Source organism: Apodemus sylvaticus, chromosome 3, assembly GCF_947179515.1.
Source record: "Apodemus sylvaticus chromosome 3, mApoSyl1.1, whole genome shotgun sequence".
Classification (NCBI taxonomy): domain Eukaryota; kingdom Metazoa; phylum Chordata; class Mammalia; order Rodentia; family Muridae; genus Apodemus; species Apodemus sylvaticus.
The window spans coordinates 131,488,732-131,511,016 of NC_067474.1; the positions used below are offsets into that span (position 1 = coordinate 131,488,732).

The window sequence follows — 22,285 nt, forward strand, 5'->3', positions numbered from 1 at the left end:
GTCAGAAAGTCCAACTATGCTTGGGGACATTGAGTTCCTGTTGCCTAACACAAGAGTCATTCCGTCCTGTTGCTGCTGTAGGCATTTGGCCAAGCTTCTACTGGGCCTAATGAAAGGAGAGGAGCTCCCCATAGCTGAAGAGCTCAGGACGAGAGAGGGAAACAGGAGTTTGACACACTTAGTTACAGAAATGGCTGAAGGATTGCTGTTCTACTGGGTGAGGAGAGATGGTTCTTGAAGGGCACTGGGGAGGGGAGAGTTGCAGCCTCCTGCACAGCCAGAGACTGTACTCTTCTCCTTTCCTTCCCTTCTCCTCCCTCCACTTCCCTTGGTAGAGCATCAGGAGATAACAGTATAGCCATTGTTAGGTATCTTCAGTGGGTTTGCAGTAGATTGGTAAAAGACTCTAACGTCACAGGTGCCATTTGGAGTCAGGAAAGACTAGAGGAAGGCACTTTAGAGTGGTGTGTTGAAGTAGAGACAACAAGTAGGCTGAAGTGGAGGGCATCCTAGGCTGCTGAGGAAGCATGAGTCACGAAGTGATAACGGGGCTTGATGGCCGCCAAGAAGATAATAGGATCCAGGCTGACTCGTTCCTTTCTGGCTGAGCCAACCAGTCTGATGATAGTGGTGGCTTACACTGTTTTCTGGGAACTCAGGAAAGGTGCAGCTTGGATAGATGTTGAGCTGTGTTCTAAACATACTGAGAATCAAGTGCATGTGTGAAGTCCACATGGAAAGGCTAAGTGAGTAATATGTGTGTGTGTGTGGTATTTAGGTAGCAATAAGAAATACACACATGGAGGATAGAGAGGTTGAAAACAAAGGAGTTGATGACTCCTCAAAGGAGAGTGGCACCAAGTAGGCAAAGCTAGGAGAGGGGAAGAGAGTATGTCATATATTAGGCGGCCAGCTGGAGGGGACATTTTGCAAGAGTGTGAGGACCATGGCAGAGCTATGGAAACTGAGGGACCTGAACGTCAAGGAAAGCATGGGAAAAGGTCTTCAAAGATGGAGTAAGCTACAGAGTGCTGAAGACTGAAGAACCTGCAGCTGTCTGTAGATGAGGGCAGCAAGTCGAGGATGGTTGATGTCAGAGGAGCAAAGTGACATGGAAAGCAGTTGCAGGGAGGTTGGGTGTGGTGGGAGGTAAGTGGAAGTAAAGGGAAACAGTTATGAGAAGTTTCATTGTTAACATATGGGCAATAAATTGTAGCTTTTAAAAAAATGTGTAGGTGCTGGAGAGGTGGCTCAGCAGTTAAGAGCACTGTCCGCTCTTCCAAAAGACCCAGGTTCAAATTCCAGCACTCGCGTGCCAGTTTACCACTGTCTTTAATTCCAGTTCCAGGGAGACAACATCCTCACACAAACACATGGAAGCAGAGCACCTATGTAAATAAAATTAAAAAAAAAATTAAATGTTTTTGGGGTTTTGTTGGTTTTGTGTTTTGGGAGTCAGGTATCCTTTAAATACCTTATATACTAATCCACTGAATCCTCGCAGCGGCTCTGTAAAATAGGAGCTGTTACTATCCTTCCAAGAGGAAACTGGAACTCAGAAGTTCTGTGAATATGGTAGAGACTTAAGCAAATGTGTCAATGCAAAGAGAAAGGAGTTAATACAAGATTAGGTCAAGAATTTTCTTCTTTTTTATTAAAGAAACTAAGCCGTTGACAGTTTTGCACACGTATATATGTATGTTGGCTGTATCCCCCATTATGCTCTGCTCCCCACTGCTCTCCCTTTGGGCCCTTTTTATCTCGGTAAGTCCACCCCTCTACTCTCTTGTCATTTTGAAGCTGTAGATTTAGAACGGAGCAAGAACCTGAGGAGGTAGGAAGGGTTCACATGTAAAGCTCAAGTGAGGGACTGGCTGTAGACAAGAAGTAGTGTGCCCTCTTAGAAAGGAGAGGTGAGGGCAGGTGGGCAAAGTGGGCAGGTGAGCAAGGTGGGCAGGTGGGCAAGGGCAGCCTCTCTGGAATGCAGAACATACAATTGAAGGAATTTTGCCAGTGACTTTTACTATCCTTGTGAAACTTAAGAAAGAGTAGGGTTTGGGGTACTATGGAATGTGCTCAGATAATGACCTTAGACCCTTGGTGACCATGTCCTACACAGAAATGTGACTTCTGCAATATGGCCAAATACTTTTATTGGACATTTTCAGAAGAGGTGTGTAAGACAAGTAGTTCGGGAAGTTGAAGCCTGGGAAATGGGCAGTTGAAATAGTGAGGATCCAGGCCTACTAGAAAAGGGATTAGGATCAGAAGGAATGGACAAACTCTGGCGGTGGTGGCGCAGGTGTGGGGGGGGGGCACAGGGGAGGGGAGGCAAAAGCAGAGTTAGAGATAGAAAGAGGTTACAAAAGTTATGTGTATCAGAGGTTAATGCAGGCTGTCAAGATCAAAGTTCAGAAAGGAAGCAGTCCGGGGGTGATGAGGCCCAGGTTATGGCTGTGGGAAGATGGAAGGAGGCAGAAATGGGTCATTTTAGAAGGTCATTACTGAGACCTAGGAGTCAATAAGTTGAGGGGCAAATTTTCTATACTGTGTTATTCTGTACTTACTGAAGTTGCCCACAGTGGTGATCATTTGGAATAAAGTCCCCTAAGGAGAGAAATAGTCCAGAGGGAGGAATTTGAAGATATCTACAGGATATATGCAGAAAAGAAGTACTAGACCTGCAATTATCACCCACTTCCGATCATTCCAAAATTTAATGATCCCAACAAATTCTGGCAAGTTCAGTTATATATAAAAGTCCTGGCTCTCATGTGGATACGATCTAGCAGGATCTGGCATACTGTGTGGCTTAGCAGCAAGGGCTGGCAGTCTGACACTGCCCTTCCTACCCGATATCATGGGTTCTCTTTATGACCTCTCTAAGGACTATTTTGAATGTCTTCACTTTTTGACTGTCCTATGTAGGCTACTCTCACTATTTGATATAGCAGTCCTAGCATGGTCTCATTACTTGATAACAGTTCAGGGCTGGCCAAATATCCCAGCAATGGGGTGGGATCTGACTGAGCATTTTCGCAGTAGCCTTGCAGTAACAGTATTTCTACACCACTGTAGAAATAGTCATAAAAACCCATCCTGTTTCCAAGAGAGGGGAGGAGACATAAACTATTTGATGGGATGGAAGACACTGTGGCCATCTTTGGAAAATACAATTGGTGTTAGGTTGAACCTGTAAAAGGAGAGAGTAGTGTTCTTAAAGATAGTGCATGTCTTGGGAGTTGACATCACAGGCACAAACAGCAAGTGTCTGTCTTCTTCTTCCTCTTCCTCTTCTTCCTCTTCCTCCTCTTCCTCTTCCTCTTCTTTTGTAGTATGGATAACTGTAGAAAAACATAATTGTGGAAAAACATAGTAACTCACTCAAGGTTATAGTGCTAACATGCAGACCCAGAGTCAAGTGCAGATTTGTCTTGACACCTGAGTTCTGAGTACACTGCCTTTCCGCAAGGCATTGCTCTGCTGGGTATGCCCTAAGTACACATGGCATACCCAATTTGCATTTACTTGTGGCCCGGGTACTTAGCTCACTGGTTGAGTGCTAGGAAGGCCAACACTGTATTATAGTGGTAAAATGCCCTATGAGCATGCACAAGGCTCTGGATGCAGTCTCTGATGCTTTAAATAAAGGAGACATGGTGATCTTTTAGGTAGTTTTTATATTTGTGTTCGTCAAACTCCCATCCTTAAGAACCTACCTTCACCTTCCTCTCTGGCAGTTGTTAGGACAGTGACAGACTGGATTTGGTTGCTAATCTTGAGAAACGACGTACCAGTCTTGGGCATGTGTTCAGGGTAACAAGTCATCCAGAGGTGTTAAAGGCCTGCTCTTTTCCTTGTCATCAGGGGACTGGATATGTTGGTACATGGTGTTTTAGAAGTTACTAAGTAGTCTACTTTTGTTTGCAGTATGAGCTAGGTTCTAGCCTTTTACCCAGCCTCCTTCCTGCCCTGTCCACTGGCTGTCAGGTAGTGTATGGGTGGGCAGGGACTCCAGAGCAGCTGCTGATGCCTCTTCTTTCCTTTCTGAAGGATCTGCTGCTGCTGCTGTTGAGGGCTACTTCATCTATTAAACCCAATACACTTGTCGCAGCTGCTAAGCCCCCGTAAGCCGCCGGGCGCCGTGTTTGTGATGGGACTGACAGTGCATGGAGGAGGCTGATTATACACGATTCCATTTCGCGGGCCCAGCAATGTAATTTCACAGGGCGATCAGCGTTTGCATGTAATAGCAGGCTGTGCTGAGGTGTCAGAATATTAAAGGCGCTAATGGCAAAGCTCCCTGTTACACAGGGGGCCACCCGCCGCGCCTGCAGCAGGGCTGTGCAGCAGGCCCGTCGCAGATGGCTGGCCACTAAGCTAATGGGGCAGCAGCCAAGGCGGGCAGAGCCACAAGAGGGGAAAGCCAGCCGGGAGCAGCTCGGCACCTGCTTCCCTGCGCATGGAAATTACAGCAGCCCAGGGGAAGGGAAGTGTGCGTGCCTGCCTGACAGGGTAGGGTGGGTTGGTTCAGTAGATACGACATCTTTCGATCCAACCCCACCTGTCCTTCTGGCTCAGCATTTGAGTGCCTGTTACGGTCAGAACTTAAAAGCTACTGTCCTTAGAAGCCTTCCTCCTCTCCTTAGTAGTCACCTTTCCACCTGCCCACCCTCTCCACTGGCCGGGAACCCTGGGGGTTAGGTGCTAACTGCACAGCTGTGCAGACAGGCCGTAATGGCTGAGAGGTGCTGTGGGGCAGGCGGCGGCAGCCAGACAGTTTGAAATAGCTGAGGTATAGGGCTTGGAGAGAGTTCTCAGAGCAGATTCCCGCCCCACACTGATCAAGATTAGGAAGCTTCTTGTCCCTTAGCCTTCTTTACAGGTTGAAAGGAAGGGAGCAAGAAGCAGCACCCTCTCCCCATTCCTTCCGTTCTCCTTTGTCCTGGCTGCATCTTCTGCCTGTACTGAAGTGCTTCTTGTTGGCTGTGATCAGGCCTTCCAGTGACACTCCTCCAGGAGGCTTGCCTCCCTCCCCCAGCCCCGCACAGGCTCAGCCCTCTGCTCTGATTGCCAGCTGTCAGCCTTGTCTTTCCAACCAGAGTCCTTGCAACATAACCTGTATACCTTGCCCTGGGCTGGACTCCTGGAAGACTCTGCTAAGGCTGTTTACAGATGCAGTTTCTTTAGGAGGATGACAGGATGGCAGTCACTGGAGTGGCTAAGGTGTGTGGGTGAGCATGTACCTAGTGGATGCGTATTGCTGGGGATGGGAATGGTAGGCTCCAAAGGGAATACCAAGGTGTGGGTCCAGGTGCAGAGGGGCAGCAGATGTGCGATCCAGAGTACACGGTGACAGAAACATAAGTTGTATTGCTATAAGAACCCCAGTGTCTCTGCATTGTCTGTGCCTGTGACTGCTAGCTGTGCCTCATAGGTTCCCAAATGACAGGGTATTTGAGGGAGTGGGAGTGGTATTTGAGGTACTGGACCTAGGCTGCTTCTGTGAGGCTGGTGGCCATGTCAGAGGGTAAGCTCTAGGAGAGATATGCCAGTGTTCTCAGCAGGAGCAGCAGAAGGATCCCAGGCTGAAGGAGAGCAGTTTTAATTAACCGTCTTTAATATCATTTTGGACTTTGGCTGGTATGTGAAGGCCCCGCTGGAAGCAGCATTTGTAAAAATTAAATCCCTCTTATTAGGAGCTTGGCAGACCCATGTGCACATGCCACCCCCCTCCTGGCCCGTACCCCTGAGGAAGTGCAGAATGAGGCCGTGTCTCAGCAGCAGTTGGTTATCATGCCTTATCTAGGAATATGAAACTGTGCAGCATGACACCACAGCCTCAGAGGAGATGCCAATTCATCTCCCCCTTGCTCTGACAAGCAACACAGACTACCCTTCCTGAAAGGCATCCGTCAGGTGGGACCAGGCTGTACCTTGCCAGCTACTTCTCTTCGCCTGGGGCACTAGCTTACCCCCGTCCAGCCTGGCCCTCCTGGTCTTTGCTGCCCTTCACCCCCCTCCCCCTTCTATACATCTTGGGGAGCCATAATTACAGTAATAACCTAATCATGGTGACGTATGGGGCAAGCATCTAATGTTATCTGAAGTGGTCTTCCCGCTTAGCTGCGATAAGGCTCAGGATGACGGGCAGATAACGTTGAGATGTCCTGTCCCCGAGCCACAGGCAGAGTGGAGGGGCCGCCACAGCCCTGCCGCTCGCTCGTCGCTTTAAGCCGGGAAGCGGCAGCACCTGCTAATGCAAGTGTTTAATATTTGATGGGCTGGGATAAAGCAGGATCACCTTCGAATTGAATTGAGTGTCAGCCGAGAATCTATTACTGAAATTCGGGTGTGATTTGACAGCAAAGTAGACGATGTTATTCTTCACTAGTTACTGCAATCTTCTCCCCGACATCACTTAAATATTTTTTTCTTTGCTTGAGTAAACACACATTATCCTTCTTTTTCCCCCTTCCTTCCCTTTTTCCTTTTTCAAGGGGGGAAAAACCCATCCAGCTTGCCTTCTCCAGGCTGATAGAGTAGATTGTTATTTCTTTATTTGTCCTATTAAATGGAATTTCTGATCGTTTAATCCGGCCTTTGTAAGTGATTTTAAAGTACTTGAAAGGCAGCCGCCACTGCTCTCTGGCCCACTGAGCTCCAGCATCAGCTGGCATGCTTAGCAGTCCCCCCAGCTGTGCCCACCTACTGGCTGAGTCCCGCTCTGTCTGCATCCTCTTGCTGCATGTAGCCCTTGTTGCCCACATCCAGCCCCTGCCAGCATGCTCCCCCAGCCCCACCCTTGAGTCCACACTCAGCTTCTGATTTGTGGCTATAGCTGGGACCTGGGAGAAGGTAGAGGAGGATTGGCTGGAGTTGAGCTGTGGCTGGTCCCTCTGTGATCAAGGAAAATGGCTTTGGAAAGTACTGAGTTTTAAATTGCATTGGCTCCTAGTCTCCTAGTGCCCGGTGGTTTGGTTTCCTGAATCTGGAAAGGAAAGAAACTGGCCCTCACTCGCTCCTGGGCCCAACACAGTGCTACCCCCCACCCCATCTTGTTTCTGGCCCTATCCTGGGTCCTTTTCTCTGTGTGGGAGTGCTGGGCGCAGAAGTAGGAGGGCACTGAAGTGCTTATCTAAGCATGGCTGGCAGGCATTTTGTTCTATCACCCAACATAACTCACCCAAGTTTTATTCGCATTACCAGTGTCCCACATGCTGTTTAGAAGAGGGTCAGCTTGGTGTTTAACTTCTAAAGTGAAGAAATGGGTAAATGTTTAATCTGATTTCAGGCCCACTCCCAGAAACCCAGGACTCTCTTTGGCAAGCTAAGAAGAAACCCACCTCAGCTACACTGTAGAGGTCTAACCCACATAGGTCAAAGTCACTTTCTAATGTGCCTCAGTTTCCTCATCTGTGACATTAGGCCTATCATGCCAGTGAGGGTAGAAACTGCTGGTCCTGTCCCTAGTGAGGGAAGGTAGGGCCTGTCCTGTCACATGTTCCCCACAGATGGTGATCACTGGAGGCCAGCTGGTGTGATAGAGAATGGAGGGAGCTGTGGAGCTGCTGGGGGCCTGAGCAGATCGATGCCCCCAGCACTTCCTTCCCCAACCCCAGGAAAACAATTAAGTACAGATCAATGAATGGCCGCTTTGAATATGCATAAGTGAGCACTTGACCTTCAACAGAAAACACACACACACACATACACACACACACACACACACACACACACACACACACCCACCCCTTCCTCACCCTCACAACACTCTGTACTTCCCCTCACTGATGCATGAGTTGACCTGGTGACCTTATTCCCTTTTCCTTGAGCTCTTACTCAGCACTTACAGCCTTTCACAGCCTTGCCCATGGAGTATCAGACTGTAGGCATGGTGTTGGTCAGCTCCTGTTTCATTTTTTCCGTCTGTGGGGTGAAATTTGGAGACACTAATCTCCTGGGTCCTACCTGAGATCAGTCTTTGTGACCAGCATGGGAGTCTGTGGAGGGTGCTTGCTCTCGGGAATGTTCTCATGAAGGGAGGACTCACCGTAACGAAGACCTTAGCAAGCCAGAATTCTAGAGAAGAGCCCTGCAAGGGGTACCACAGAAGGGTGGCAGCTGCTGAAGGGGAGGGCCCGAGAGAAAGAAGACTTCAGAGAAGGAAGGGGTCTTGCTGGTGGGGAAAGGGAATGTGTGAGCGGACTCTAATGAGGTGGTATTGCAGGTCTCTGAGGGGAAGAAGGTGGGGCCTTGGGGGGAGACTTGGTGAGTGGGGTTTGCCCAGTGGTTGGGGCTTTTGGTAACCAGTCTTACCTCCTGTCTTCCAGGCTTACAGCTTCGCCATGGGCTGCTGGCCCAAGAATGGACTACTAGACATGAACAAGGGCCTCAGCCTGCAACACATAGGCCGGCCCCACAGCGGCATTGGTCAGTCCTTCCACAAATCCCCCTGGCAACTCCGACAGTCCCCTGCCTGCATGCCTCAGTCCCCTGGCAAACAGAGGGTTTCCCTGCCTCATTCAGTAGCCCAACCCTATGGAGGGTTCTCATCATTGCCTGGAGGGAGGAGGGTAGGGAGGGCAGAGTGAGGATATTATGGTTTGGGGCAAATAGAAAGGACCTCTCAAAACATTTCAGAGGAGACTGGAATATAGATTTTGGGTGACTCACAGGTGGCCTTAGATTCAAAGTGCTGTCCCCTATCTCTCCTGCACAGTGTCTTCAGGGATGTTGGTACGTGTCAGCTTACTCACACCCCTGTGGAGCTGGGGGAGGCTGTTTAATATTGTCTCAAGTCTGTGGCTACTAAACTGGCGATCAATGGGAGTTAAGGAGATGAATTATTTAAACCTCACCAGCTTTTAATTAGTCTAGGTCCTTCTGACCGATGACTTCGTCCACAGGGTATTGACTCCCCCCGCAGGATCAGCAGCCTCCACTGAGCAGTGCCTGGGGTGGGAGGGGCCGCTTGGGGTAACAGGTGGGGTATAACACTTGGAATGTCTGCTTGGAAGAGACTGGAGTGGCTGCAGTTCCACAGAGTTGGCAGCTCTGTAAGCTTCTGATATGTCAGTGTGAATATGTGTCCACACTGTGTATCATGTTGTCTGTGTGTGTGACAGCTTGCCTGTGTGTCTGTGTGTCTGAGTATAAGGTATCCATCTTTGTGCATGCCTGTTAGAAGAGTGTATGCCTAACAGTACATCCATGTTGATTTGAGAGCCTGTGTCTGATTATGGAAACAGCCATCAGCCTGTGGGTAATTGTCAGAAAAAAGTCTCTTTCCGCGTCTCTTACTTTGTGCGTATGTGTGCAGATGCTTCCAAAGAACAAAAAGGAGCAACTTTCGGCATTGTTCCAGGGGATGGGTGGAGCCAGGGCGATCGTGGCTGGTGTTATGACCTTATTAGAACTTGATCACTTTTGACAAGGTATCATCATCAGTAGGGGCTAGAGGGAGACATCAGAATGGTAGAAGGTCCCAGCACTTGGTACAAATTTTCCCCTTTATCCTTTATATTCCCGTCAATGCCCAGTAGGTGCTGAACGTGCTAAGGAGAGACAGAGCCTGAGATGTGTATTTGCCATCCAGGTGTTCAACTGCTGTGGTAGAAATGTTCTCATCTGCCGGGGTAACTTCTATTTCATCTATATCATAGTGATTCCTGGAATGCCCTCTATCATTCCTAGGGCCCAGGGAGACAGGAATCGTGGGGCTCTGAGGGTACCCTGCTATGACTGCTGTTCTTACCCATAGAAATGTTCCCATGCAGTCTAAAGGAGACAACAAATCCAACTAGGTGATAAATCTCTAGGGTTGAGCAGGAAATTTACTACACACACACACACACACACACACACACACACACAGACACGAGTTTGGATCTTTGAATGATAAATACGTTTTCTAGATAGAAAAACAAAGCAGAGAAAATGTGTGTACAAAGAAAGCCTGAAGACCTGAAAGAGACTAGTGTATTGAGAAAACAAGTTTAGACATCAGTAAGTAGTTTCCTAAGACTGGAATAGGAAGTTTAGTAAACAGCTAGAATCGGGGTCTTGAATGCTAGTTCAAAGGCAATTCTTCCTTCCTGGAATATTCAGAGGGGTCGTTAGAAATGAAAGAGGGATGTGATGAGAGCTCTGATGCAGAATCAGCGCAGCAATTTGTGCTGCACAAAGCTAGCTCTTACTTGTTGTTCAGTAAAGCTTGTAGATAGATGGATGAAAAGTAGGTGACTAAATGACTCAGTGGATGAGTGAGGAACAGGGAGAGGCTAAGGAGAGAGAATAGGACCACTGAGAAGACTTGCATCAACTCAAGGAAGGAGAGCAGCAGCAATGCAGTCTGGTAACCTGGAGTAAGACAGCCTCCACAGCCTTGAGCAAAACTCTGCTTCTCTGTGTCTGCTCTAGGGTGTATTTGTGGAAAGGACAACTTTCACCACTCTTTCTTTGTTACCTCTTGAGTGATTCTTCCATTGTCTGTTCTCCTGTGTTTGGACTCCTGAAGTGGCCTGTCCTTTAAGGAAGAACATTTTTCCCTCTGGCTCATGGATCTGAGTAACAATGAAGCCAGAAATAGTTCTAGCTTCTGTGCAGATCCCCTAGCCCTCAGCTGAGAGGCAGTGCTGCCAGCCTCCTGGACAGTGGGAGGGCCAGCAAGTAGCCCAGGGAAAGACTTGAATAAGGCCTATCCCAAGGTAGGTGCTCAGGGAGTGCCCTCTCTATGGCTTTGCCAATGGCAGAGGCTGCCAGGGCACTGGCCCTTCTTGGCACTTGGTCTCTGCAGTCTGAATGAAGAGGGCAGCCCTGCCAGCTCCTGGCTAGCTCTGAGGTGTGGGTAAGGGTGCTTGGAAAGGAGGGAACATGGAGGGCATTAATTGGGCTGGGAGAAGCAGGGAGGGGAGGCGTGGGTTTTGAGCAGTGAGGTTAATGGCCCTCGCACCAAAGAGACAGCTTTAATGAGCTTCAGCTGGTGGTGCCCCGAGTTACTGTGCGTGCTAAAAGGGTCGCACTGTAAGAGTTTGATGTGGACTGCTTCCCAGCCCTGGGGTCAGGGGTCAGCTCCTGTCACTGGCCACTCAGGCTGGTCCTCAGTGACATGGTGCTAATTAACTGTGTGAGGAGCTGCCAGGCTGGAGTAGGGAATGGTATATTGTTGGGTGGGGGATGAGGCAGTATTGGGTGATGCTGGATAAGAATCGTGCAGATCCCTCTACTTAGCCATCTCCAGGTTCTGATTGGCTCTTCCATAATGCCATGGCATTGATGCTGTGCAGGTGGTCACAGTGCAAGGAGGCAGGCCTGCTGGTGGAGTGTGGTGACAGGAGGAGGACAGGGGGGCAGGCTGTGGGGTAGCATAGGTGGGTGGAAGGCCAGCCAAGTTATGTATCTTGAGGTGTTTGAGGGGCAGGTCTGATTTGAGGTTTGAGAATGGTCTGCTGGTTTGTTTGGGGAGGACTGATGAAGAGTCTACAGAGCAGGGAGGCCAAAAGGAAGGCACAAAAAGGTAACTGAGAGCCAGGGCAGCACTGAGGACGAGGGCAGACTGGGGTGGGAGGGTGCTGTGGCAAGGAACCAGGTTAAACTCTCTTTCAGCCATTAACTGCCTACCTTGCATCTGCTGTGTGTCGAGAATTATGACAGGGCTATAGGTGACTTGGTGTAGATGACATGTACCCACCTGGTGCCCACAGAAAGCTCAGGTAGAAGTTTGAGCTCGGCATTGGAGACTGAAGGAGACAACAGTTCAGGAATGGCTAAGGAGGGTCCAGAGCTGCTGGAACACTGGGCAGGAAGGCTTTGGAGGCTTGGGAACAGGGAGGGTCAGATTTGGCCTTGGGAGCCTGGTGTACAAGGTAAGGCCGCAGTGGCAGAGCTGCGCAACTTCCAAAGCTGATCGTGTGGCTCTGATAGCACCTCAGTTAGCTTGTCCAAGGCAGGATGGCCTCCCAGTGACTGCTGAGTAGACTGCCTTTCTATCATTTCATCAGAGTGTCATCAAAGTGTTCCTCTTGTTTTATATAAACTCATTTCCTGACAGTCATGTGAAGGTAGACATCGCCCTTCCCTTCCTAAGAAACTGGCATGAGTTAGTCTGGGTCCCACAGCCAGAGACCCAAGTGCAAGGCCCAATGTCTCAACTCCTGTGCCCTGCCAATGCCAGTGCCTTTGAAGTGTTGATAACTTTGTGATTGTTTTGACTTAGAGAGATGGCTCAGTGGTTAAGAGTGTGCTCTTCCAGAGGTCCTCAGTTCAATTCCCAGCAACCACATGGTGGCTCACAGCCATCTGTAATGGGATCCAATGCCCTCTTCTGGTGTATCTGAAGATAGCTACAGTGTGCTCATATACATAAAATAAACACATCTAAAAAGAAAAAGAAAAAAATAAAACAAAAAACCAAACCAGGTGTGGTGATGCATGACAGGCAGATGACTCTCTGAGTTCAAAGCCAGCTTGGTCTATAAAGGAAGTCCAGGAGGACTGCCAGGACTCTGGTACAGAAAGATACCCTGTCTCAAAAACAAAACAAAACAAAACAAAACAAAGCACTGGGTTCTGGGATTCAATTTCAGATCCTTGTGCCTGAGAGAAAGCACCTCACCCACTGAACTATCTCCCTCGCCTAACTTTCCTGCTGGCTCTCCCTAGTTTCCATGAGATCATAGGAACCTTATAGGCCTGCACCAAGCTTGGGCAACAGCGGAAGGAAGAAAGGCAGGCCCTGCCATCCATCAGCCATCAGCAGTTAAAACACTCTGCCCTGAAGCCAGGGCACTGCATCTGCTGACTTCTAACCTCTTCTGGCCCTGAACGTTCTTATTCTGATTACAGTTTGCTCTCCACCTCTTGGTCCAGGGAATCCCACCCATTTCCAGGCCCTCATATTAGGAGTATAAAGGAGAGTATCTTGATATCATTTATTATAGGCAATAACTGGGTCCTTTAGGCTGGGGATGTTAACTCAGTGGTAGAGCACTTACCAGCAAGAGAAAGGCCCTAGGTTTAGTCTCTAGTACCACAAAAGAACAAACCAAGCTAGAATCTTCCAAGCTAGGCTCTGCAGCAGAGTCTGGGTCTCTTCCCTTCTTTCCTTTCTGAAATCTGCCCAGAGAAGATCAGTCAAATCTGCTTTTGTGACAGAGCCCACGGACTGCAGGTTTCAGCTGGCTAGGAGAATGACTGAACAGTCCCCATGCCCAGCTGGGTGGGCCGGCCCTGCAGTCTTAGCACTCTGCTCTGCCACTGAGGGGTCCTGCAGAGAGGCTCATGGCACAGGTGGCATGGCCAGAGACCAAATGGACTCTCAGGAGCTTGCTGCCCAGCACAGTTTGGCAAGAGCTAAGCTGGCAGGTGGTGGCAGGGGGGAGGGTGCCCCTCTGTGGGAGGAAGTTCTAGCCTGTGGTCTCCCCCACATGAGTAGGGTGTCTATCAGAGTCCAGTCAGAATGCATTAGCTCTGTGGCATGGATCTCATTAGTGCCCGTGAGAGGTGTCACTGCAGGAGAATCGGAGGCTCAGGGAGACGCTTGTACCGAAAGGAAGAAAGGACAGTGACAGCCTTTTCTCTGCCGCCAGCTCACTGGGCCTCCCACCCTCCTCCTCTTGGGGCGGGGCGGGGGGTGGGGGTGTGCTGGCTAATGAGCTCAGCTGCAGTACAGCTTTGGCTTCCCCTCCTTGAAGTTTCCCAGGTCTCTCTGAAGACCTCGGCCTGGATTAGCACAAACGGACACCAGCCCCTCCTTTTGCCCAGCAGGGAGTTCCTTCTGATCACCCAGCTCCTCCACAGTAGGAAGGGAAAGGGGGAGGGGCTAAGATGGGAGAGGGGGTGTTGCACCCCTGGGAATGCTCAAATCCCTCTGCATGTCAGTGACCATGATCCCCTCTCTGCAGAGGACTCTTGGTTTCAAGAGCTTCATCTTCGCCTCCCTCTCGGCCATCTGGCCTGGCAGTGTTCTGCTCCCTATCCTAAACCCCTTATAAGACGGAGAAATGTAAGGACTCTGGCTGAGGAGTCTGCAGGTAATGTGGACAGTCAAAAGCCCCGTGTCTAGGCTCCAGATGACCCTGTAGATACTGACTTTCCTCCTCTTGTCCTGAACTGTGTCTCACTACTACCACCATTACTATTTTGGGCTTGGCCACTGTCACTGCTTAGAGGACCAACTTCCTGTTCAGAGTCACACAGAGTGTCTTTCCCCATACTTACCCTGCCCATCTCCTTTCTGATGTAGCCTTGAGAAAGTGAAGATCCAGAAAGTGGGTGGCCATAAGAGATAATTACCCGGGTGCCAGCAGGGTCTCCACTTCCTATCTGGATGCTTGCCGGGAGTGAGGGACAATTTCCTCCTTGAACAAGACCTCCTTGGGGCCCCTGAGCATGTATGTGTGTTAGAACTGTTTTGGATGAGTTGATGGATGGAAGAAGGTTCTGGTGTGTGTGTGTACACATGCATGCGCATATGCGCGCACGCCATGCAATAAAAGTATGATCTTTGTTCCCTTCCTTCTTAGCCCCAGGCTGGCTTGGCCTCCCCTTGTCTCTCTGTATCTCCTGTCAGACCATCGCAGACGCAAATGACAAAGAAATCAGAAAGACAGATCAATGCTGGCCAAATTAGCACTTGCAGATAGACTGTGCGGGGATGTCAGCGCCCTGACCCCTGGTGATCTTGCAGCCTTCACCGTTGATATTATGCAAATTGCATCCATCTGGCAGGACCTGTGCGTGCATGCTGCTCCTACTCAGAAGAGTAATGGGCTGGGGGTGGGCGGGAATGTTGGAGCAAGAGTCAGTGGAGTGCCCGTGTTCGTGAGAGCATGTGTGTGAGTGTGGTGCCCACCAAGCATTGGGCGGTGATTGAGTGATTGACAGGGCAGATAAGGGACTGCATTGGATTCCTTTGGGCTAGGGGATTAGGAACAGCTACAGATGGGAGATAACTGGACTTCATTGCAGGTTATTTTCCTCCTTATCCCCTCTCCCCACCTTCACTCCCTGAAAAACACAATCGCTGTAGTTTGCGCTTTTCATCAATATTTGCAAGTCATTACACTGGTTTAAGGTGAGAGACAATGTCAGGGCCTAGAGCTGACCAGCCCCTCTCTGAATCCTAAGTGGGTCCTGCACCCTGAAAATTGATCTCAAGAGCATCTTACATAGCCTGCTTTCAGGGGTATTTGTAGCTGCCTCCTCCAGCCCTTAGTACACAGGTGACAACCCCACTCCTCAAGACTTGCCTCACCTGATCCAGGACCATGAGATCCTCCTTAGTGGAGGCTCTGGGCCTCAGCTTGGAGCAGCTGTGTACCATCCCTGCCTTTCTATTTAGGCTGCAAGTGTGGCACCCGAGACAGCTGTCGCCTTGCGACGGGGATATTTGAGAGGAAGCCGAATCTCAGAAAGGTTGTTGTTCACCTCAGGTTGCCTAACAAGAAAACGAGAGCTAGAGTTTAAACCCAGCTCCTCCCCCTTAGAAGTTGAGCACCACCCCTGTCCCACATTGCATTTGTCACCACAGCTGGATCCACTGAATGAACCATCATGGGCAGTGGGCAGATGAGTTTCTTCAGATCCCAGGCTGTGCACATAGACCAAGACCTAGTCTCTGATCCCCTGCCAAGCTGATCTCACCATTCCAGGCCACAGGGATAAAAGCCAGATGGTTCCTGTCCTGGGGACTGTGTGTCTGAGATAGTGGGACTATACAGAGGATACAATGTACACAACAACCAAGACAGCCCAGGAGCCTGTCATAACATGTGGCACTCGACCCTATATCCCAAGGACAAGGTCTGATGCAGCTTGGGCCAGCTAGGGTATAGTTGTCACAGAGACCCCTCCAAAGTTGGGTCCCTGCTGTACCTTCCCACCAGGCAGGGCTGGGAGCTAGGAGTTCTGGGGACACATGTCCGAGGACATATGTGCAAGGGGAACTTGTCCTAATGAGGAGAACATGGCTGCTAGTTAGGCAAGGGGCGGGCAGAAGCTGCAGAGCTGATTGAAGGCAGGGGCAGGGGTCAGACAATTAGGCCCAGATCTGGCTGTTTGATGTGAGTTCTGAGGCCTCAAAGCCTCCCTTCAGCCGGCTCCCTCCTCTCCCTCCTCTCCCTCCTCTTCCCTTTCTTCTTCTGCCCAAAGGCAGGAAGGATGGAAACGCTTATACTCGATGTTACTATATTAAACCCTGTGTCAGGTCAGCAGGACCCCAGGACTCCTGCCCACAGGGGGCACTCTAAGCCCCCAGGAGGCTCCTTGGACCTTAGAGGAAGCATGTGGCCAGAGGCCAAGCATAGGCCCATGGAAGCTCCACCTCTCCCCCCGCTTCAGAGTTAGGAGACTAAATGGTGTTGCCCAGTAGCAAATGTGCTCTAGGCTGTTGGGGCATGTTGTGGGCCAGCTTTTGCCCATCGCCACCTACAGTCACTTAGTTATTTCTGTCCTGTCCTGGGGCTGGGAGTGAAAACATGGTTCACTTGTACACATATGTGGTCACACACATCTAAGCAATCACTCCAAAATCCTCATGTGTAAGATGCAGACTCAATGAGTCCAATGGTACTATGGTGATAACCCTGGCAGTCCAGAGCAGAGCCTCCTCTACCCCAAATGTCATAGCCACACATGCCATCACAGGGCTCCTAGCAGGTTTTAGTCATATTCACAGGGTCTGCCTTGCACAGAGCCCTAGGAGCCAAGTCCCACCCCCAGGATAATTGGGAACAAGAGTTGGATTTAAGGAGAAAAAGTAACTAGGCTTTTCCAGTTCCTCACTCCTAGGAAATAAATAGAGCATGTACTGACCACAGAGATGAAGCCAGATTGTGGGGGCCAGTGGGGAAAGGGAGGGTGGGAGCAGAGATAAATGTTAGCTCATTTCTTCCGTAATTAGTTACTCCCTCATCCCCGCGTTGTAATTGTGAACAAGCTGTAATGTTTAATTAGTCTGTAAATGAAACCCCAATTTCATAATGGCCTTGCTGACAGGGCTAAGTGAGCAGGGGTGTAAGTGGGGGGAGCCAACAGAGGGCCTAGAGTTGGGGGTGGGCAGTGGGATCACCTCTGAGCCCTAGGCTTTCCCATGTGAGGAGGCCTGCCCTGTGCACACATGCCTGCAGTCTCCCTGTACTGCTTACCAAGGAATGGGACGGGAGGCTCCCTCGTTCCCTCTGCCTCCCTTCAGTGCTCTAGTGCCTCTCAGCCTGTGGGCTCACAGCTCTTGGGAGATGGCAATCAAATGATCCTTTTATAGGGGTGGACTATCAGATATGTACATCAGGATTCATACAGTAGCAAAGTTACAGTTATAAAAGTAGCAATGAAAAAGATTTTATGGCTGGGGTTACCATAGTCTGAGGCACTGTATCAAGGAGGTGCAGCATGAGGAAGGCTGAGGACCACTGCCTTAGTGAGTTGCACAGTCCCAATTGAGGAAGGTGACTCAGGGGGACCCCAGCAAGGATCATGCTCACCACTAGATTTGACCTCTTGACTTACCTAATCCTGCTAAGGAACCAGTGCTTAGCACCTGGGACCTCAGGTTCTGTTCCTGCATGAGTGCCTGGCAGAGAAAGCCACTCTGCATTAGGCCCCTCCCCTTCTGGTCCACTGCCAAGGGAAATCCAGCATCCATATTATCCTGACACCTCTGGCCAGACACCTTCTGTGTTGAAGGTGTCATCACTGCAGCCTGCGGTGAATTGGAGCTGCCGCAGGGGGGAGCCCCAGGCCCCACTGCTGCCTCATTGATCTCCTCCACAACATCCTTACCACAGCACATACTGTCCCCCCTCCCCTGCCTGCCACAGTCATAAATCTCAATTTACGAGGGCAGCTCTGGTGGGGGAGGGAGGCAGCTCTGCTAATGATGGTTCCTCAGCCGGATTTTTCATGTTGCACAGTCATAAATTTTTAAGAACAGCATGGGCAGCACGTTAGCAAGTTATCGAAGCTGCCTCCAAGCTGGCTGCCTAGCTCTGAGAGAGCAGAGACAGGTAAAGCAAAGCAAAGGAGGCATCAGTCGCTGGGGTGAGGGTAGCCACAGGCTGAGTCTGAGGGTGGCAAAGGAGGCTGGCTAAGCCACCAGTTATAAGCCCTCAAACAGGTCAGGCTAAGCCAGAGCAGTGAGATCCAAGGAGGGATCAGGAGTGTGGTACACAGACCATGCATGGCATTTGGGAGCTGCTGATGGATGCCTCTGCATCAGGACTTGACACCATGATGTACGGGGAGCCTGGAGACATATAGATTTTCCAAGTGGCCACTTTGAATAGAATTACAAACCCCGAGCATGTGCACAGTGAGGCCCATGCTTTCACAGAGCGGTGCTTGCTTCATAAGCTAGGGCTTTTAGCTTTGTTCTCAGTAGCTGGGGCCCATGGTCATCAGGAGGGATCCCTAGGGGAATGCCCACATAGATAGTACAGTACATCTTGTATGTTGACAAGGCTAAGCCCAGTCTGGTTGAGGCTTGTTTCCAGGTCGAGTGGTCCTGGGCAAGTCATTCTTGCCACCAGAACTTCTGTTTCTTTCTGCTGGGGATTGACAATGACTCAGGCTTACTTGAAGGCTTACTGAGAATCCCTAAAGTGTGCTAGTCTTTTAGTTAGATTTCTGTGAAGGTTTCTGAGGGGAGTATTTGGGGAAAGATCCTTATAGGCGATGGCTGGGCTTTTACTTTGTTTAGTTCATTTAGAAAACATTTGACAGAATCTTCTAGGTCCACACCAAGTAGCCTCAGACAAGAGCAGTTCTTTCTTTCTAGGAGGGGAGGTAAGCACTTTCAGCTGAATCTCCAATGTTCTGATCTTTGCCTGGGACCTTTCTAGGGCAAATGGACCACAATCAGTCCTTCAAAGGGGGACTCCCTAGTCTTCTGGGAGCTGACGGGTACAATAAACTACTTCATAAGGATCAGGCCAAGTGCTCACCTGTATTCCCTGATTTGAATACCACTGAAGTTTAGTGTGCAAGGAGCACAAGTCATCACAGGGGACATCAGAGCCTTTGAAGGAGGGAGCCTCATACCACAAACAAGAGGCTTAAGTACAAAGTCTGAACTCAAGCTTTTAAAATCAGCCCAGGTGTTGTGAATGTGTGTTAATATCACAGGTGTTGTAGTGAAAATCAGCAGGACACAAGCCGATGGAGCACATGGAAGGGCCTCCACACTGAGCTCTCTGTTGGCTGAGGAGGCCATCTTAGACGCTTACCCTGTGTACCTGCTGCTGACCTTTTTTTTTTTTTTTAAGATTTTTTTTTTTTTAAATGTCTAATAGTACACTATTGCTGTCTTCAGACACACCAGAAGAGGGCATCTGATCCCATTACAGATGGTTGTGAGCCACCATATAGTTGCTGGGAATTGAACTCAGGACCTCTGGAAGAGCAGCCAGTGCTCTTAACTGCTGAGCCACCGCTCCAGCCCCTGCTGACCTATCTTCCCTCCACACTCCACACCTCCCTTATAAACTTGTCTACTTCACTTCAGTCATTTTTTTTTCTAACCTGTTTTTCTTTCTTTTCCTTTTTTCTTTTTCTCTTTCTTTTTCTTTTTTTCCCCCCCGGATTTTTGGATTTTGTTTTTTTCCAAACAGGGTTTCTCTGTGTAGCCCTGACTGTCCTGGAACTCACTCTGTAGACCACGCTGGCCTTGAACCCAGAAATCTGCCTGCCTCTGCCTCCCAGAGTGCTGGGATTACAGGCGTGCACCACCACACCCCCTCTGTTTTCTTTACTCAACTCTACATCCTACCCCCTTGGCCTGAGTGACTTTGGGCTGTCCTTCCTTCAGGGCTCAGTGTCCTTTTTCAAGAGAAGCCTTCCTAAGCTCCTGGACTTGGCTAGAGTCTCTTCTCTCACTGTGCTTTCCCACAGTCCCCTAAACTCCCTCTTTGCAGCATTTAATCACCTTTATAATTAAGTTACTGGCTCAGAAGATGTTTGACACCTCTCTCCCCGCTAGACCCTAAGTTCCCTGAGGACAAGAGTGTGTGTGTGTGTGTGTGTGTGTGTGTGTGTGAGTGATCTTGTATCCCCAAAGCATAGCACAGTGCCTGACAAGGGTAGGTGGATAATAAATAAAATGTGTTGTTTTGAATTGAGTTAAATGGAGTTGAGATGGCCCTGGCCCACCTCTGGGTGCTAGCACAAGCCAAGGTAACTAGGGAAGTGCCTGTAGCTGAGGTGATTCCCATTAGTCCTCATGATTAATTCACAGCCACACTGATAGAGTGGGCTTGTCCCCAGTCAGCGCCTCCACTGGGGCCCACCTGTTAGTGACAAACAAACAAAGGGGATAAATAATGCATTGGGAGCCAAGCCAGGCAAGGCAGCGTATTGAAATTAATAAGGATTAGCTGAGCAGCTTGAGGATAAAATATTTACCAGGTGGGACTGGGCTTAGAAAGGCCAGCACCCCCCACCGCCATTCCCAGAGTCCCTAAGCACAGCTCAGCTGTTCTCTAGAGCACTTCTGCCTAGGACTGGGTACCACCAACACCACTCTGCTGATGAGGTCCTTCCGTGGAAATCTGCTGTCATAGTCTTGGGAAAACCAAGATGCTAGGAAGGACTGGAGGCAGGTACTCAGAGCCTTGACGTATAAAGGATCTGGCAGGCTGAAAAAGGTGCTTCTGTAATCTTGGGCTCATGTTTTTCCCCTTCCTTCTACTTTATACATGTACACACACACACACACACACACACACACACACACACACACACACGCACGCACGCGCGCGTGCGCTGAGGGGCCTCTGTGTAAATAACCCCTCAAGTAGTGTATTGTCTAGCAGGATGTGTCAGAAGAGTCATGGTAAGTGGGCCCATTCTTACATAGACATGGGGCTGAAGTATGATAATTCATAGGGAAATGAACAGGCCTGGGTCCCAGGAAATAAGAGTACCAGATGAGGGGGTTGTTTCTAGACAAAAAAGAGTACGTGAAAAGGGCTGTACCACCTAAGAGACAAGGCCAGAGGGATAAACATGGCCAGATTCCCCAACATCTTGTAAAGAAGGTATTTTCCTAGGAATAACAAGATAGGTGACAACTGCCAGGCAGTGGTGGCACACGCCTGTAATCCCAGCACTCTGGGAGGCAGAGGCAGGTGGATTTCTGAGTTCAAGGCCAGCCTGGTCTACAGAGTGAGTTCCAGGACAGCCAGGGCTACACAGAAAAACCCTGTCTCCAAAAACAAAACAAAACAAACAAAAAAAAAAAAAGCGACAACCACCTGAAAAAATGGTAGTTACTTTCAAGGGTTTCATATAACCCATTCTTTGAATTTATGACTTCCTTCCACTTCCCCAAGTGGACTTTACAGCTGTGTACTACCATGCCTGACCTTTATTCTTGTTTTTTTTTTTTGTTGTTGTTGTTGTTGTTGTTTTTTTTTTTTTTTTTTTTTTTTTTTGGTTTGTTGTTGTTGTTGTAGAGATGAAGGTTGGGAGTGAGACAGGGTCTCTCTAGAGAACCCTGGCTGTCCTAGAACTTCCTCTGTAGACTGGTCTGCTGGCTTGCAAATAGCATAGATCCATCTGCCTCTGCCTCCCCAGTGCTGGGTTAAAAGGCATGCACTGCCGCGTCCATCTCTGACCTCCATTTTTAAATTCTTTTCTTCTTCCTTTTTTTTTTTTTTTTTTTTTTTAAAGATGGGATCTCACATCTCACTCACTATGTAGCCCTGGCTGCTTGTGGAACCAGATTATGGCCTATGTAGCCAGATTAGCCCTGAATTGTGACCTCCTGCCTCTGTGTCATATGGACTGGGAATTTAGATGTGTGCCACCACACCTGGTATTCCGTGCTGTGAATTGATGAGGTCCTTCCATGGTCATCTCCATTTGTGATGGGCAAACTCTACTGAGCTACATCCCCAGGCTCCTTGCAGGCAAGTTTCTATTTTCCACTTACCTAGCTTAATTCCTGTTGACATCTTTAACCATAGTTCAGCTGTCAGCATTAGGAGACTCAGTGTTGGCCTTGTGCTGTTAACTAGGCCCTGTTTCCGTTTGACCGTGGTATCTGCTGTCACTCTTCCCCACTCCAGGGTCACTGAAGGGGTTTAAGGTGGAGTGAAAGGATTAGAATTATGGTTTAAAATACACCATTGTAGAGAGAGTGACAGTAGTGTTGCTTACCTAGAAGAGTGGAGATGGTAAGAATATACTTAGAGGCTAAGTAAGACAACTCAGGCCCCAAGGATGGACAGGGATAATTCTGCTTAAGGAGAGAAAAGAAAGAGGTTCAGTGACAGCTTTGAGCAGCACA

The 22,285-nt window shown here is 49.3% G+C and overlaps 1 protein-coding gene across 6 annotated transcripts in view; it reads left to right on the forward strand.

The window, feature by feature from the left end:
• The window catches only part of Eri3 (ERI1 exoribonuclease family member 3), a 124,859-nt gene that overhangs the window by 91,495 nt on the left and 11,079 nt on the right, over window positions 1–22,285 (forward strand). For 5 of the 6 annotated variants that reach the window (XM_052177137.1, XM_052177138.1, XM_052177140.1 and 2 more), the window contains one exon: window positions 8,334–8,433. The exons of the other annotated variant lie outside the window; for it this stretch is intronic. In XM_052177137.1, coding sequence (XP_052033097.1) covers window positions 8,334–8,433 — 100 coding nt within the window. The remainder of the gene's footprint in view (window positions 1–8,333; window positions 8,434–22,285) is intronic. 6 annotated transcript variants of the gene reach the window in all.